The sequence below is a fragment of the Drosophila innubila genome (genome assembly GCF_004354385.1).
Source record: "Drosophila innubila isolate TH190305 chromosome 2R unlocalized genomic scaffold, UK_Dinn_1.0 1_C_2R, whole genome shotgun sequence".
NCBI lineage: Eukaryota > Metazoa > Arthropoda > Insecta > Diptera > Drosophilidae > Drosophila > Drosophila innubila.
The window spans coordinates 24,281,526-24,296,151 of NW_022995374.1; the positions used below are offsets into that span (position 1 = coordinate 24,281,526).

Below are 14,626 nucleotides of genomic sequence, written 5' to 3' on the forward strand. Positions count from 1 at the left end.
GCAGCTTGTTCTAATTCAGTTGCAACACGTGCGCCGCGCTGTTTCGTTTTGTTTTCTTGTAAAAATGACTAAAAAACAGGCAACTAAACGCAAAGTTAAGGAATCGAAGCCCACAAAAGAGCAGGCTTCAGTTTCCGAACAGTCAGACCAAGAAGAAGATGAGGTAAGCTGGCATCGTATGTACCAAATAAATTGATGAAACTAAATGTTTGTTTTTTTTTTTTTATCTTCAAGGACTTGCTGCAAGCAGTCAAGGATCCTGGCGAGGACTCAACTGACGACGAGGGCATAGACCAGGAATACCAGTCAGACAGCAGCGAAGATCTCGAATTTGAGAGCGACGAAGAGGGTAATTATTTGGGTCGAAAAGATAACAACGAGGAAGGGTCTGAAGAAGAAGAGGAGGAGGAGAAATCAGACAGCGATGATGATGATGATGATGCAAGCGAAAGTAGCGAGATTGAGGAGAAACCAAGTAGCAGTAAAGCAGCTGCTGCAGCCACCAACAACAAAAAGGGGGAGTCGAAAAATGTAACCACTCCGATAACTGAACGTGATCCCTCAAAGGTGGAATATGAGGATTCGGACACATCTGACGAGGAGGATATACGAAATACTGTTGGCAACATACCCATGCATTGGTATGACGAGTACAAGCACATTGGTTATGACTGGGATGCCAAGAAGATTGTTAAACCGCCAAAGGGCGATCAAATTGATGACTTCCTGCGCAAGATTGAGGATCCAAACTTCTGGCGCACTGTGAAGGACCCACAAACAGGACAGGAAGTGTTGCTCACCGACGAGGACATTGCATTGATTAAACGCGTAAACTCGGCACGCATACCCAATCCCGAACACAATGAGTATGAGCCTTGGATTGAATGGTTCACCTCGGAGGTGGAGAAAATGCCCATTAAGAATGTTCCGGATCACAAGCGTTCGTTCCTGCCGTCCGTGTCGGAAAAGAAGAAGGTCTCCCGCATGGTGCACGCCCTGAAGATGGGCTGGATGAAGACCACCGAGGAGGTGGAACGGGAGAAGCAACAAAAGCGTGGTCCCAAGTTCTACATGCTCTGGGAAACGGACACCAGTCGCGAGCATATGCGTCGCATACATGATCCAGTCTCTGCGCCCAAACGTGACCTTCCCGGCCATGCCGAGTCCTACAATCCGCCACCGGAGTATCTGTTTGACGAGAAGGAAGCCAAGTTGTGGCTCAAACTCAAGGATGAGCCGCACAAGCGCAAGCTGCACTTTATGCCCCAGAAGTTCAAGTCCCTGCGAGAGGTGCCCGCCTACTCCCGCTACCTGCGAGAGCGTTTCCTGCGCTGTCTGGATCTGTACTTGTGTCCGCGTGCCAAGCGCGTCAAGCTGAACATAGATGCAGAGTATCTAATACCCAAACTGCCTTCACCACGCGACCTACAGCCATTCCCCACAGTGGAGAGTCTCGTCTATCGCGGACACACAGATCTGGTGCGTTCCGTCAGCGTGGAGCCCAAGGGCGAGTACATGGTCTCGGGCTCCGATGACAAGACTGTCAAGAGTAAGTGCCCACTAAAAATCAATTTAAGACTGTCCATTTTTAATCCCAACTTTATTTGTAGTCTGGGAAATTGCCACGGGCCGTTGCATACGCACAATTGAGACGGACGATGTGGTCCGCTGTGTGGCCTGGTGTCCGAATGCTAAGCTATCCATTGTGGCGGTGGCCACAGGCAGCCGCTTGCTGCTCATCAATCCCAAGGTGGGCGATAAGCTGATCATTAAGAAAACCGATGACCTGCTCGCCGAGTCGCCCAGTCTGGATGTCATCGAGAACGAGCGCATTAAGGCGGCTGTTCAATGGTCCAATGCCGAGCCGGATGAACAGGAGAAGGGCGTCCGTGTGGTCATCACTCATTTCAAGCCCATACGTCAGGTTACCTGGCACGGACGCGGCGACTATCTGGCCACCGTGATGCCCGAGGGCGCCAATCGCTCGGCATTGATTCACCAGCTGTCCAAGCGACGTTCCCAGATACCCTTTTCGAAGAGCAAGGGCCTCATCCAATGCGTGCTCTTCCATCCCGTCAAGCCATGCTTCTTCGTTGCAGTAAGTGCTCCAGATGCAACCTGTAACTTGTGTATTCATTTGGTTTTCATCTTACAGACACAACACAACATTCGCATCTATGATCTGGCGAAGCAGGAGCTGATCAAGAAACTATTGACCAACTCCAAGTGGATATCGGGCATGTCTATACATCCAAAGGGCGACAATCTGCTGGTCTCCACCTACGACAAGAAGATGCTCTGGTTCGACTTGGATCTGTCCACGAAACCGTATCAAACAATGCGACTGCATCGCAATGCCGTCCGCAGTGTCGCCTTCCATTTGCGGTATCCACTGTTCGCCTCTGGCAGCGATGACCAAGCGGTTATTGTCTCTCATGGCATGGTCTACAAGTGAGTAACGAATCATACTTTCGATCGATCCATCAATGTTTATACTTCTGTGTTTTGTTTCAGTGATTTACTGCAAAATCCTTTGATTGTGCCGCTCAAGAAACTGCAGACACACGAGAAGCGCGATGAGTTTGGCGTCCTGGACGTTAATTGGCATCCGGTGCAGCCTTGGGTCTTCTCCACCGGCGCCGATTGCACCATCCGGCTGTACACGTAATCCGTGCAACGTGTGGCATGTGGAATGTGACATTTTTAGTTTTAAGCGCTCACTTGTATGGAGAACTTGCGATAGTAAAGAATGTATCTTATTGAAAGTCAACACAAAATTGAAAAGCTTCAATACAACCCTGACAGGATTGCCATCCTTTTTTATGCTCCCGGGGCAGTGAGGACATCATGAATAAGTGAGAGAAAGCGAGCAAGAGATTCATAATGTTGTTGTTGCTGCTCGTGATCCCAAATATTTGTAAATTCCCCCAGTTCATTTCGAAAGCACAAATGCCAACTAAATTCCAGCCACAGAGAGATAGAGCGCGCGAGCAAGAGAGAGAGAGAGAGAGAGAGCTTTCAATCTCTTTGCAAAGCACTCGCGCACATGTCGTGTGCTTTATGTAGCAGGAATCTAATCGGTTCGCTTTCGGCTGGCTCCAATATAGTAGCTATAGAAGTATAGCTATTTGGAGCTTTTCCTTCAATCAGTCAGTCAGTCGCCAGCCTTTGCCCATGCAAAGAGAAACGTTAGCACTTGTGCTCGTGCCGTCGTCGTTGTCGTCGGTCGTCGATTTTCGATTCTCGGTTGTCAGTCGTTGTCGTCGAGGATTTTGGGTTTTGGCTATCAGAGCGCGCGCACACACACACACACAACTTTACAAAAAAAAAAAGAATAGCCAAAGAAGAAAATCACACACGTATAGAAAAAAGCGCAGCAGTGAAAATGAAATGGCAATAATGTGGTAAAAGCAGAGTCCCAAAAAATATGGCAAGTGTTTTTGTGGTATCGCAAAAAAGCAGTCGCAATGTGAATATCGAAATATGTCAACGAAAGTAACCAACCAAAAAGTAAAAAGAAAAAAACATAGCAAAAGTCTAGTTAAATTGCACTACCTCCCACCTCCTACCCACCCCTCTGTCTCGTTCTCTCTCACTCGCACACACACACACACACAGTTCGCTCGCACATACAGCCAGAATTTTTGGCTATTCCTCTCTGCCTCTCGCTCTCTTTCTCTGTGTAGAAATTGAATCAAAGCAAAATCATTCAGAGCAAAAAGAAAGAAAAAAAAAGAATTACCTACACATATTTTTAGTGCGGCAGTGGCAGGCAAAAAAATTTGTATATATTCGTTGCTCCTAAATACATAGAGTACACACACACACACATACATATAACAAAATCAAAGTGCTGTGAAGGCATTGGTGTGTGTGTGTGTGTATATGTGTGTGAGCGGAAGCACAAACGATTGGAAAATGTTCGATATTTTAGCAAATGTAACGGCTGCAACGAACAAATCCAGCATCAAGTGCAATTAGCAACAGCGCTGCCCTCTCACTCTCTCCGTCTCCCTCTCTCTCTCTCTCCCTGCAGCTGCCAAAACACAGCACACAAAAACAATAAACAGCAACAACAATAACAAGCAGTTGCAGCAGCAGCAGCAAGGCAGGCAAATCACGCATACGCCCCATCAGCCCCAAACTGAATAACATCAATAAAAACACAAGCAAAACGAAAACGAAACAAAAGTAAAGTGGAAAATAACGGTCAGGCGACCTCGCGACCTCGCCAATGTGTTTGTGCGTCTCAGTGTGAATATGTGAGTGTCAGTGTGATTGGGTTGGTGTGAGTCTATGTAATGACTAGCACAAGAAATAAATACAAATTTCGAGCAGTAACAACAACAACAACAACAATTGTTCAGCAAGCATCTCCAGCTGCTGTACAACAAAATGGAATAAAATCAAATCAAATTTCACAACACTGGCGCATAGCTGCTAGAAGCAATTCTCAGCTCATATCAATCGCCCCTCATTACAAACTAATTTCGCTGTAAATACGAAACCTAAATGTGTAAATGCTAAAGCACCCAACGACAACAACAACAACAGTGAACATCAGCAGAAGCCCTCCCCATTCGCTCCTTCTCTTTCCCCCACCCTCTTTCCTCCTCGCTCGAAGCATCTGCACCACCTGCCCACGCAACGACAGTGAAATCGAGAGCGCGCCTATCGGACATTTCGTGTACTAAGCGTAACAGCAGGAGCAACAGCAGACAACAACAAATGCAACAACGCATAACCAAATAATAATAAAATAATAATAATTAAAATATATATTAACTATTCATTTCTATGTGAACAGATACAAAATCAAAATTCGACGCAAAGAATTCAATGCAGAGACATAAAAGCAGAGCCAATTATTTCTCTGCACATGCATGTAAAAACTAAAATAATATTAGAATTAGACGAAAAACAGCAAAGAACAAGAGCAACAACAACAACAGCAATAATATCATCATCAGCAGCAGCAAGAACAACAACAAGAAGGAAATCAAGAGCGTGTAAGGCGCGAGAGCAAAGCACAAGCAAAAGCAAAGGCAAAGGCAAAGGCAAAAGCACTCAATAAAAAGTTATTAGCAAAAACATAAATACGTAACTTGCTCTCACTCTCACTCTCTGCTCTCTTTGGGGAGCGAAAAAGGGGCGAGCACCGCCAACGCGCTTACCCTGCAGTCGCTAAGTGCTCTCTGTGTGGGAGTGTGAGCTGAGCTGAGAGTGGGAGAGGAGACAGAACGAGACGAACAGACAGAAAGACGAACGAGCGAGCAAACGAACGAACGGACGTTAGGTAGGTAGGTCAGTGGCAGTGGGCGACAGCAGCAGCAGCTGTGGCAGCGACGCCAACGCCAACGCTAACGCCAACATCAACTTTAACTTGAAAAGGGCAGGTAAGTGGCCAAATTGTCAACGTGTGTGTGTGTGTTTGTGTTGAACTCGATGCCTAATTCTACTTGCAGCATGTCCTGCACCGTCTCGGAGCTGCCCAGCGGCTGTCGATTGCGCGGCATGACCGCCACCTCACAGAACTCGGTGGCGAATAACGGGAACGGGAATGGGAATGGGAACGGGAATGGAAATGGCAACGGCGATAGTATAGGCGCTGTCAGCGGCTTGAGCTCAACAGCTGGAGGCGTGGCCGGCAGCGGAGGCGGGGGCGGGGGTGGCATCAGTGGCACAAGCTCAGGCACAACGCTACCGGTGAGCGGTAGTGCCACATCGAACGTGCTGCAGGAATCAAATGCGCCGCTGCAGCGACCGCAGTCGCAGAAGCCGTGTTGTTTTTGTTGGTGCTGTTGTTGTTCCTGCTCCTGGTGAGTATTTAATGTTATTTCACAGGTTGCAATATTTTTCTTGCTAACTTAAATCTTCTATTTCATTGTCGCTGCTCCGCGGGACGTCTAACCACAAAAACAGGGCTAAGTGGTAAGTTCCTGGGCACATACACACTCACACACACTCATACACACATGTACATTCGCTCCCACGCAGTAAGTGGCGTTGCCTACTTACATTTTTATTAACAGCTGGCAACGCTTTGCTAGGCGAATAGTAAAAGCTCTCTCCAGCTCGCTCTCGCGCTCTCTTTCTCTCTTTCTGTCGCCCTCTCTCTGGCTAATTCTAACAAAATGTTTCATTCACAATTTCAAGAGCGCCAAATTAGACAGCAAAAGCTCCACAATTTGGGATTTTTTTTAAATCACACCAAGTTACTGCGAAAAATGTTGCAAGTTTTCGTGAATGAAAATGAAAGCTGTCCTTGATTGTATTTTAGGGGGGGAGGCAATCATTCTCCCGCGCCTTTGTATGCTTAGTTGTTGTCCATTCCCTACACATTTAATCATCCGAGTACATTTAATTCACAAATAGGCACACACACACACACAAGCCCCAACACAAATGCTCACATACATGTGTATGTGATTGGCAAACTGATAAGGAACTTTGATGAATACTACGTAGAGGTGCATGTAATGCTTACCTGATACCAGGCAGTCAAATCTATTCGTTGATAACGTGTGGACAGTTTAGAGTGAACCACATTGTCTAACTTAACTATTTGTTATGAAGAGACTCATCGCCGTTTTGAGGGGGGATGGGGGCAAGGGGTACAACCGCCCCGGGCGCCAAGATATTAGGGGCGCCGAAAATATGAAATTTTGAAATATTTCAAAAAGAGTTTGAGCTTGAGAAAAAAAGTAAGGGGTTGAGACTGAAATTAAATTAATCAGACAACGAAAAGTTCGAAAAAAATTTTAATATGTGGCTGCAGATGATAGCAAAAACATATCTGAAACTTCTACATTTCGAATTCCATTTTTAGAATCAATCGACCCCATCATTTAGCAACTAAAATTACGATTTTAGGCAAATTTTAATGTTTCTGAGGATTTAGATTAAAATACTTAATCCAAATTGGACAGTGAACTTGAAAAGCATACAATGAATTTGACAACGATTTTTTAACGATTCTTGTCACATCAGCATTAGCTGATCGTTTATTTAGCAAACTTCAAATAAATTTAAACCACTTACGGTCATCAATTGGACAAGAGAAAGTTAGCAATCTCCGTTTGCTATTGAATATCTAAAAATATGGGTAAAATATTTTATGATTTTGCTTTCATAAAAGCAAACAAAATAGGAATTAATTTTTAGGATTTTAAATCAATTTTACAATTTTACAATTTTAGAAATAAGAACAAACCATTATAAAATTGAAGCTTAAAATTCTTAATTTTAGCATGTATTTTTAAAGTATGTATTCAGGATGTTATTGTTAAATTCAGACAATATGCGAATAAAATGACAATAGCTCATCATTTAAAAAGTCAAAGAATTCTAAAATATTTAATCCGCCGAACCTTTGCCCCAAGAGCAACTTTTCGTCGCAACGGCGCTGAAGAGACTACACCTGATGAAAATGGTTCTATCGTGTCAAATATTTAAAGCAAACTTGACCTGAGTGGGGTGTATAGAAATCTGTGTGCCGAATTTGGTTTCTGAGATATAGGCGCTCACACAGACTGACAGACGTTATCGGCTATTCTCGAGACACCGATTACACGATTACTTTTAGGAACTTGTATCGCTTTAATGAACAAAACTGGCGCTTTTGCTTAAAACCAACTTGATCTGTTTCACGCTAATTGAAGTCTGTGTTGCACATTTCATTGTTCTATAATAGTTCTTAATTCTTTAACATCTAAGCGTTGCCCTAAGCGCTCACACACACAATAAGATAACAAGATTGGAATGTTATCATACCAAAAATCGTAAAGATCGTATGGTAAATATCGGTCGAGAACTGGCATTTTGTATGAAACATTTTTATTCAGGTGTGTTCCAGAAATCTATAAAATTTTTTAAGAGAATCGCTTTTGAAAACAACCGTTCGAAATGACGGTGCTCCTAAAATGACAGAGATTAATGTTTTTCAAACATATTTTTGAAGTCAAATAAATCGCAAATAAATTTGAAAGCAATGGTTGCTTGTTTTCAAGAACACCAACAATTGCTTTTGGATTGCTTTAGTGCTGTTAGAGATTTGTAAAGCACCTCTGATTATGTATTAATTGCAAGGACCTAATATATATTCGTTATTTAAACACCAGCTATTGTAATTTTCGTCCAAGCGACTTAAATTAGGCCAATAAGTTATTTCATGTGTTGTTTTATATTGAGGTTAACTGTCAAATTTAAGAATTGATCACTCTATAAACTGCTGGCAAGTGCTGACAAAATTACCTCTTCTTAAAATACAGTTTCTTTCCATCATTTATTTTTGAGGAAAGTTTTAAGTTTCACGCCTATTTAAAAAAAAAAACCAACATATTAAAATATTAACCACACTGCTCACTAGAATGGAATCTTTCTCTTTATAAATTTATGTTTGGTAAATTAAAGTTTATTCTTTTTGAGTTTTGTATAACTCGTAATAGTTCCCAATTTTGAGTTCTGCATATTCTATTAAATATACAAATTTCGCTTTCAAGCTCTTCAAAATATATTCATTATGACCTCTAAGAATTTTTATACTGTATTTTTTCTTATCTCTTAAATTACAGTCTTGCCATAAAGAATGCTGATGAAAATGCGCCCACCAAACGTGATCTCGTTAGCGCCGAATTCCTAGACGGCGATCAGTAAGTTTTTAAATAATTTAAATGACTGTGACATTACTTAACGGCTATTTCTTTATTTACAGACCCACATTAGAGGAAATACGTAGTTGGGGTAAAAGCTTTGATAAACTTATGAAGAATTCGAGTAAGTCCCGAAAGGATTCGATACATTTTTGAATTGTTTGATTAATCGAATGATATTTTGCAGGTGGTCGCAAGGTATTCCGCGACTTTCTGCGCAGTGAATTTAGCGAGGAGAACATATTGTTTTGGCTTGCCTGCGAGGATCTGAAGAAGGAGAACAGCGCCGAGGTGGTCGAGGAGAAAGCACGTCTGATATACGAGGATTATATATCGATACTATCGCCGCGCGAAGTATCGTTAGACTCACGAGTTCGCGAAATAGTTAATCGAAACATGATCGAGCCGACGACTCACACCTTCGACGAAGCTCAAATTCAGATCTATACGCTGATGCACAGAGACTCATATCCCAGGTAAAAATAACAGAGATAAAGAGATAGTGATAAATGAGAGAATTAATATTAATATAAATATATTTCCCTTTGATAGATTCCTAAACTCGCAAAAGTTCAAGACACTCGCTCAAATGCAAGACAATTCGAATGCCGGCTCCAAGGCGGATAGCCCCACTTAGATGTTGTGTCATGTAATGTGCTGTGTTGATTTCGTCGTTGTTGTTGTTTTTCTCGTTTAACTTTAGTATTCTTTGGTTGTCCTTAAACGTTGCAACAGCTGAAAAATGCTGCCACCAAAAGCCGCTGCTGCAGTTAACAAAGCAATATGTCATACTAACTAAATAGATCAATTCCATTTGGCGTGTGCAGTACCAAAAAAGAGAATTAACCAAAAAAGACAGCTAACGGCAAATGTTGTGGTAGCAACAACAACAAACAACAAACAACATCAACAACAACAGCAGCAGCAGAGGATCCTTTGTTAAAGGAGGACACAACCAATTTAGACGATATGATATATACAAACATATATATATGATGCATTATGTGAAACCGATTCCTTCTTTACAATGTTCTAGTCGTTAACAAACCAAACAAAACTAGGCAATTTATAAAATTAGTTGTTAAAAAAAAAAACCACAAACAAACAAAATGCAAAAATAGAGAGAGAGAGAATTAAGAGAGTTAAGGCGCAATGTACTATGCAGAATTGGGAGGGTATAGTTGATAACACAATTGATACAGATCAGCATTTCTAGGGAGTCTAAAGTTTATATTGTATTGTGTATTATTCGGAACTGGTTCCCCCAAAATAGCACAAGAAACAGGACAAAAAATAATAGAAGAAAATGGTGCGAGAAGCGAAACAATTAGCATACATTGTAATAATTGTTATTCTAAGATGTATTAATCAAATTGAATGAAAGAAAAACAACTTTAAGCGCAAATACTTTTTCCAAAAACAAACTTAAAAAAAAACCAAAAAAAATAAAAACAAAAATCCAAAAAAACAGAAAGAAAATAAGCAACATTTTTAAACGTATTAATTACATTTATACTTGTACTTGTATGTAACTTAATTAGTTTTGAAAACGTTTTAGATCATACAAATACAATACATTATGGATACATATATACATATATATTATATATGGATAGCGACATCGAAGCATTCTGTAAATACAAATACTACAACAATAATATAATACCAAAAGAAAAAATATATAATACAAGTTTAGCAAATTAGAAGCGAGTGCGATGGAAAGTCGTTAGTTTTGAGATACAAATATGAAATGAAAAGTAAAGAAATATTTACTACGAACTCGAAAACAAGACAATTGTTGATTGTGTGGAATGTCTATAAAGTATTTAACGCTAAAAAAATTAAACATTACATATATTTATTGTACATTTGTTTTAAAACGTAAATCATTTACAATAATTATGTCAAAGGAAATGTTCTAATAATCGATCATAACGGGAAAAAAAGAATACCAAAGCGTACCAACTTACTAAGTATTTTATTTCGATAAAAAAAGAAAGAAACAAAACAAAAGAAAATGTTTCGCAATATCACTGCCAACTCCGCAAGAGATATATCTCATATATATATCTATATATATATATATATACGTATATGTGTCACATACTAAGCAGTTGCGTTTACTATCCGCACACACACGCCCATACACACACACACACGCACACCTGCAACTGTGGGCTGGATTTTTCAGAACTGATAATCCAAAACCCCCTCCATACATTGTCTCTCCCCCCTAGGACTTCACACCTTTTCTGCATTTGAACAGTATTAGCAATAGAAACATAAAAGACGCTGCATTATGGCAAAGCCGACTATGAAATACACTTGCAGCGTTGCCAAAACTAATTTCAGCTAGAGTTTAAAGCGTTAATAATACAGCAACAAATTGTATAACATTTAATTAAAAATTTTTAGCAAACGTTGTCGAATTAACTTGACTTAAAATTAACAAAGAACAACATTTAAAAGAAATGAAGCATAAGCAAAAGTTAACATGAGTTTTAACAGTTGACTAAAAGGGGAAGTCCGACTATTGACGTAGTATTGAGGCACAACATTTTAAAGCACAAATTTGAATTGAAGTTTAAATTTGAAATTCGGTTTACAAAAAATGGCTTAACCTTAGTTAAAGCAGAGAATGTTTTTAGTAGAGATTAGCTAGTTGGTGTGCCTAGTTTTAATGCATATGTACTTAATACACACATACACACACACACTAGCGAAAAGAAAGAGGGAGAGAGAGAGAGAGAGAGAGAACGAGATAACAGTTGAAGGAGCATAAAAAAAGCGTCTTTCCACTCGATCATCCGTTAATCAACCCTCGCACGAACCAGTCCCATAATATACCATAATATAGTCTACCTTAGCTTCAGTTGATAGTACGCACTATTTAGTGCCTCCAAAAAAAATACCAATGTACCAAAAAAGATTTCAAATATCCCAAGATCATTGAATTTACGTCACTCAGGCTGCTACTTGGAATTGAAAATTCGACAACCTCTTGCATTAGATAACGAATATCGATATCGATAACGATAGCCATAACGACCGATAATCGAGTTATCGTGCTCGAAAACACAAGTGTCATTTTCCATGGTTTGTTAACTTAATTTTAGGCTACAACAAATGAACAAACTACACAAACAACAACAAATTGTTTGTTTTGTATATGTTTTATTTAAGTTTTCTACTTTGCAGAATAATTAATAAAAAAGAAAATCAACTTTTTTTTAAGTAAAACCAAATAAACACAACAAAAGATTTAAGTAAATTTAACAAAATATTATCTATATTTAATTTTTTAGGTACACAAAAACACACATAATTACATACATATATGAAGCATATATAATTGTATATGTAATACATACATAATTACATAAATGTAAATGTAATCGCATAAAAAAAAATGAAAAGTATTAGTGAAAAGTTTCGACCAGTTAAAAAAAAAACAAAATTATTTTAAACAAATTTAAACATACAATTTCAAAATGAATACAAAAACATGTTTAAACTAAGCATACATTTAGTTTTAAAAAATTTAATATATTGCAACAATAAACAAAACATGAAAATAAAACTGAAATTATATGACAAATGGTAAATCACTTGGACTTTTATACTTGCGTCCATTAAATTGTGTTTAACAGCTTCCCCAAAGTATATATATTCTTTATCAGCATCAACAGCCAAGTTGATTTAGCCATGTTTGTCTGTATCACGGACTGTCCTTCTGCCTGTCTGTCCGTCAGTTTGAACTCGTCGATCTCAGAGACTATAGGACCTAAAGACCTCAAACTTGGAAAGTAGGTTCCTGGATACCGTACGCATATTAAGTTATTATTTTTTATTTTTGGATCGGACCCCTATATCATATAGCTGCCTTAGGAACGATAGGTCGAAAACTAAGTTTTAGTATAAAAAACTTTTTGGTTTTATGAGATATCTCAACCAATCTTACACAATATATATTTGGGCTGGTATTGTACATCCTGACCAAATTTGCTTCAAATTGGAACACTATGTTATATCATATAGATGCGGTAGAGACGTTGAGTCGAAATTCAAGTTTTAGTATGAAATAGGTTTTTGTTTTTTGATATATCTCCACCAAACTAATAGAATATGCATTTAAGTTGGTGTTATACATCCTGATCAAATTTGATTCAAATTGGACTTCTTTATCATATAGCTGCCATAGAGACGATCAGTCAAAAATCAAGATTTACTACGAAAAATTATTTTGTTTTTTGATATAAATCAACCAAATTAATAGAACATGTATTTAAGTTGGTGTTATACATCCTGGCCAAATTTGGTTCATATCAGTTCCCTATATCATATAGCTGCCATAGGAACAATCGGTCGAAAATCAACTTTTAGTGCAGAGTACCTAGGCACAGGGTATCCTACTGTCGAGCGTGCTCACCGCGAGCGAAGCGATTAGGGGCGGAGCCCCTTGTTAATTTTTACTTCTTTTAATTTAATTGTACATAGTTTTTAAAACAAGGTTTGAAAAAGATACAATAAAATATATTGGGCCCAACTATTGTTTAAAATAAAAAAAAGGAAACATGCTGAATTCTTATTTTGTCAAAACAATTACTTGACTCACTATTCATAGGATTTCATATTATTGGAGTACCCTGTATACTACTTGACACGTCATTAAAAACATTTTCCTGAACTTTTAATTTTTTTATATTTGTGTATGATTCTTAAGAAAAAGATGCTATCAAATATATATTGAGTTTAATAAAATTTAAAATTAAAAATTTTTTTTTATATTAACAATTGTGCATAGTTATCCATATGAGTGGAACACCCAGTGAGCAGTCCGACAGAAAACACGGCATAAATACATTTTATTAGATATTTTGTTATTGCCTATCTTAAGCTAATTGTAAATCATTTAAAATTTTTTTAATAAATTCAATTAAATATATATTATCTTAATATTATTGTCAATCATTTGAAAAAAATTGTAATAAATACAATTAAATATATTGGGCTCGACTCTAATAAAAAATAAAAATTTAAAATTATATATTTTTTATTTTATCAAAATAGTTGCTTGACTGTACACAGGTATCCATATCAAAGCAACATCCTGCATATTGTCCGATCAAAAAAACGTAAGACATTCTTTTTTTTTTATTCTATTTCTAATTTTGTCATAGCTTTTAATGATTCTTAAGCCAAGGTTCAAAGTTATAAAACTAATTCTATTAAGTTTAACTGTATTTAAAAATAAAAAGAATTATGCATGTGCACTACTTAGTATGTGAAAACAATTACATAGCTATCCATAGAAATGGAGCACCCTGTATGCTGGCTGGCAGAAAACACGGCAAAAAGCACACTGAGCAAACAGTCGGTACCGTCCACACGACAAAGCGTTGATTTTGCTGCCGCTGTCGCTGTCGATGCTATTGCTATTGTTGTTGTCATTTCAGTTGATGTTGCTGTTGTTGTTGCTGTTGCTGTTGTCGTAAGGCGGCGTCGGAGTCTGTGCCGACTGCTACATGGCATTCATTTGTGGTACATGCATAACTATTTTACGTATGTATGTATGTCTGTTCGTGTGTATGTGTGTGCGTTTGACTCTCGGTATGCGTGTGAGCTGCTCTCTGCGTCTGCCTCTACCTGGTGTCCAACTGCACTACCACTTTCACAATGCGCGCTGGCGCTGTAAGCCAAGCAATAGCTGCCGCAGTCGCAGTCGCTGTCACTGTCGTCGTCGCAGCAGCAGCAGCGGCAGCAGCAGCGGCAGCAGTAGCAAAAGCAACAAGCAAAACAAAAAATCCCAGACGACGGCGTGTTCGAATGTTTGAAAGTTCGAAAATGAATGCACGCCACAAAATGAACATGAAAGCTACAAAAGTGCAAAATTCCAGGGCCGGTTCAGTTAATCAAGGTAAGGCGCTTGCAAAGTTTCGTAAAAATAACATTTGTTATTGTGGCTCGGCTAAAGT

At 39.0% G+C, this 14,626-nt stretch overlaps 2 protein-coding genes across 3 annotated transcripts; both read left to right on the plus strand.

Annotated features, from left to right (window-relative positions):
* The first annotated feature begins 18 nt into the window (after positions 1–18).
* On the plus strand, positions 19–2,777 carry LOC117784506 (ribosome biogenesis protein BOP1 homolog). Its single transcript, XM_034622257.1, has 5 exons — positions 19–163; positions 235–1,549; positions 1,611–2,098; positions 2,156–2,451; positions 2,515–2,777. The coding sequence occupies exons 1-5, from the start codon at positions 65–67 to the stop codon at positions 2,666–2,668; spliced, it is 2,352 nt and encodes a 783-aa protein (XP_034478148.1). The 5' UTR covers positions 19–64; the 3' UTR covers positions 2,669–2,777.
* Positions 2,778–3,133: 356 nt separating this feature from the next.
* LOC117783817 (regulator of G-protein signaling 17) lies at positions 3,134–10,024 on the plus strand. 2 transcript variants are annotated; one of them, XM_034621362.1, is made up of 8 exons: positions 3,134–3,510; positions 4,808–5,396; positions 5,466–5,819; positions 5,923–5,931; positions 8,574–8,651; positions 8,714–8,775; positions 8,839–9,127; positions 9,204–10,024. In XM_034621362.1, exons 3-8 carry the CDS (start codon positions 5,467–5,469, stop codon positions 9,286–9,288), a joined length of 876 nt encoding a protein of 291 aa, XP_034477253.1. In that variant the 5' UTR covers positions 3,134–3,510; positions 4,808–5,396; position 5,466; the 3' UTR covers positions 9,289–10,024. The 2 variants fall into 2 exon arrangements, with proteins under 2 accessions (XP_034477253.1, XP_034477254.1); XM_034621363.1 differs by having other exon boundaries at positions 3,134–3,404.
* The last annotated feature ends 4,602 nt before the right edge of the window (positions 10,025–14,626 follow it).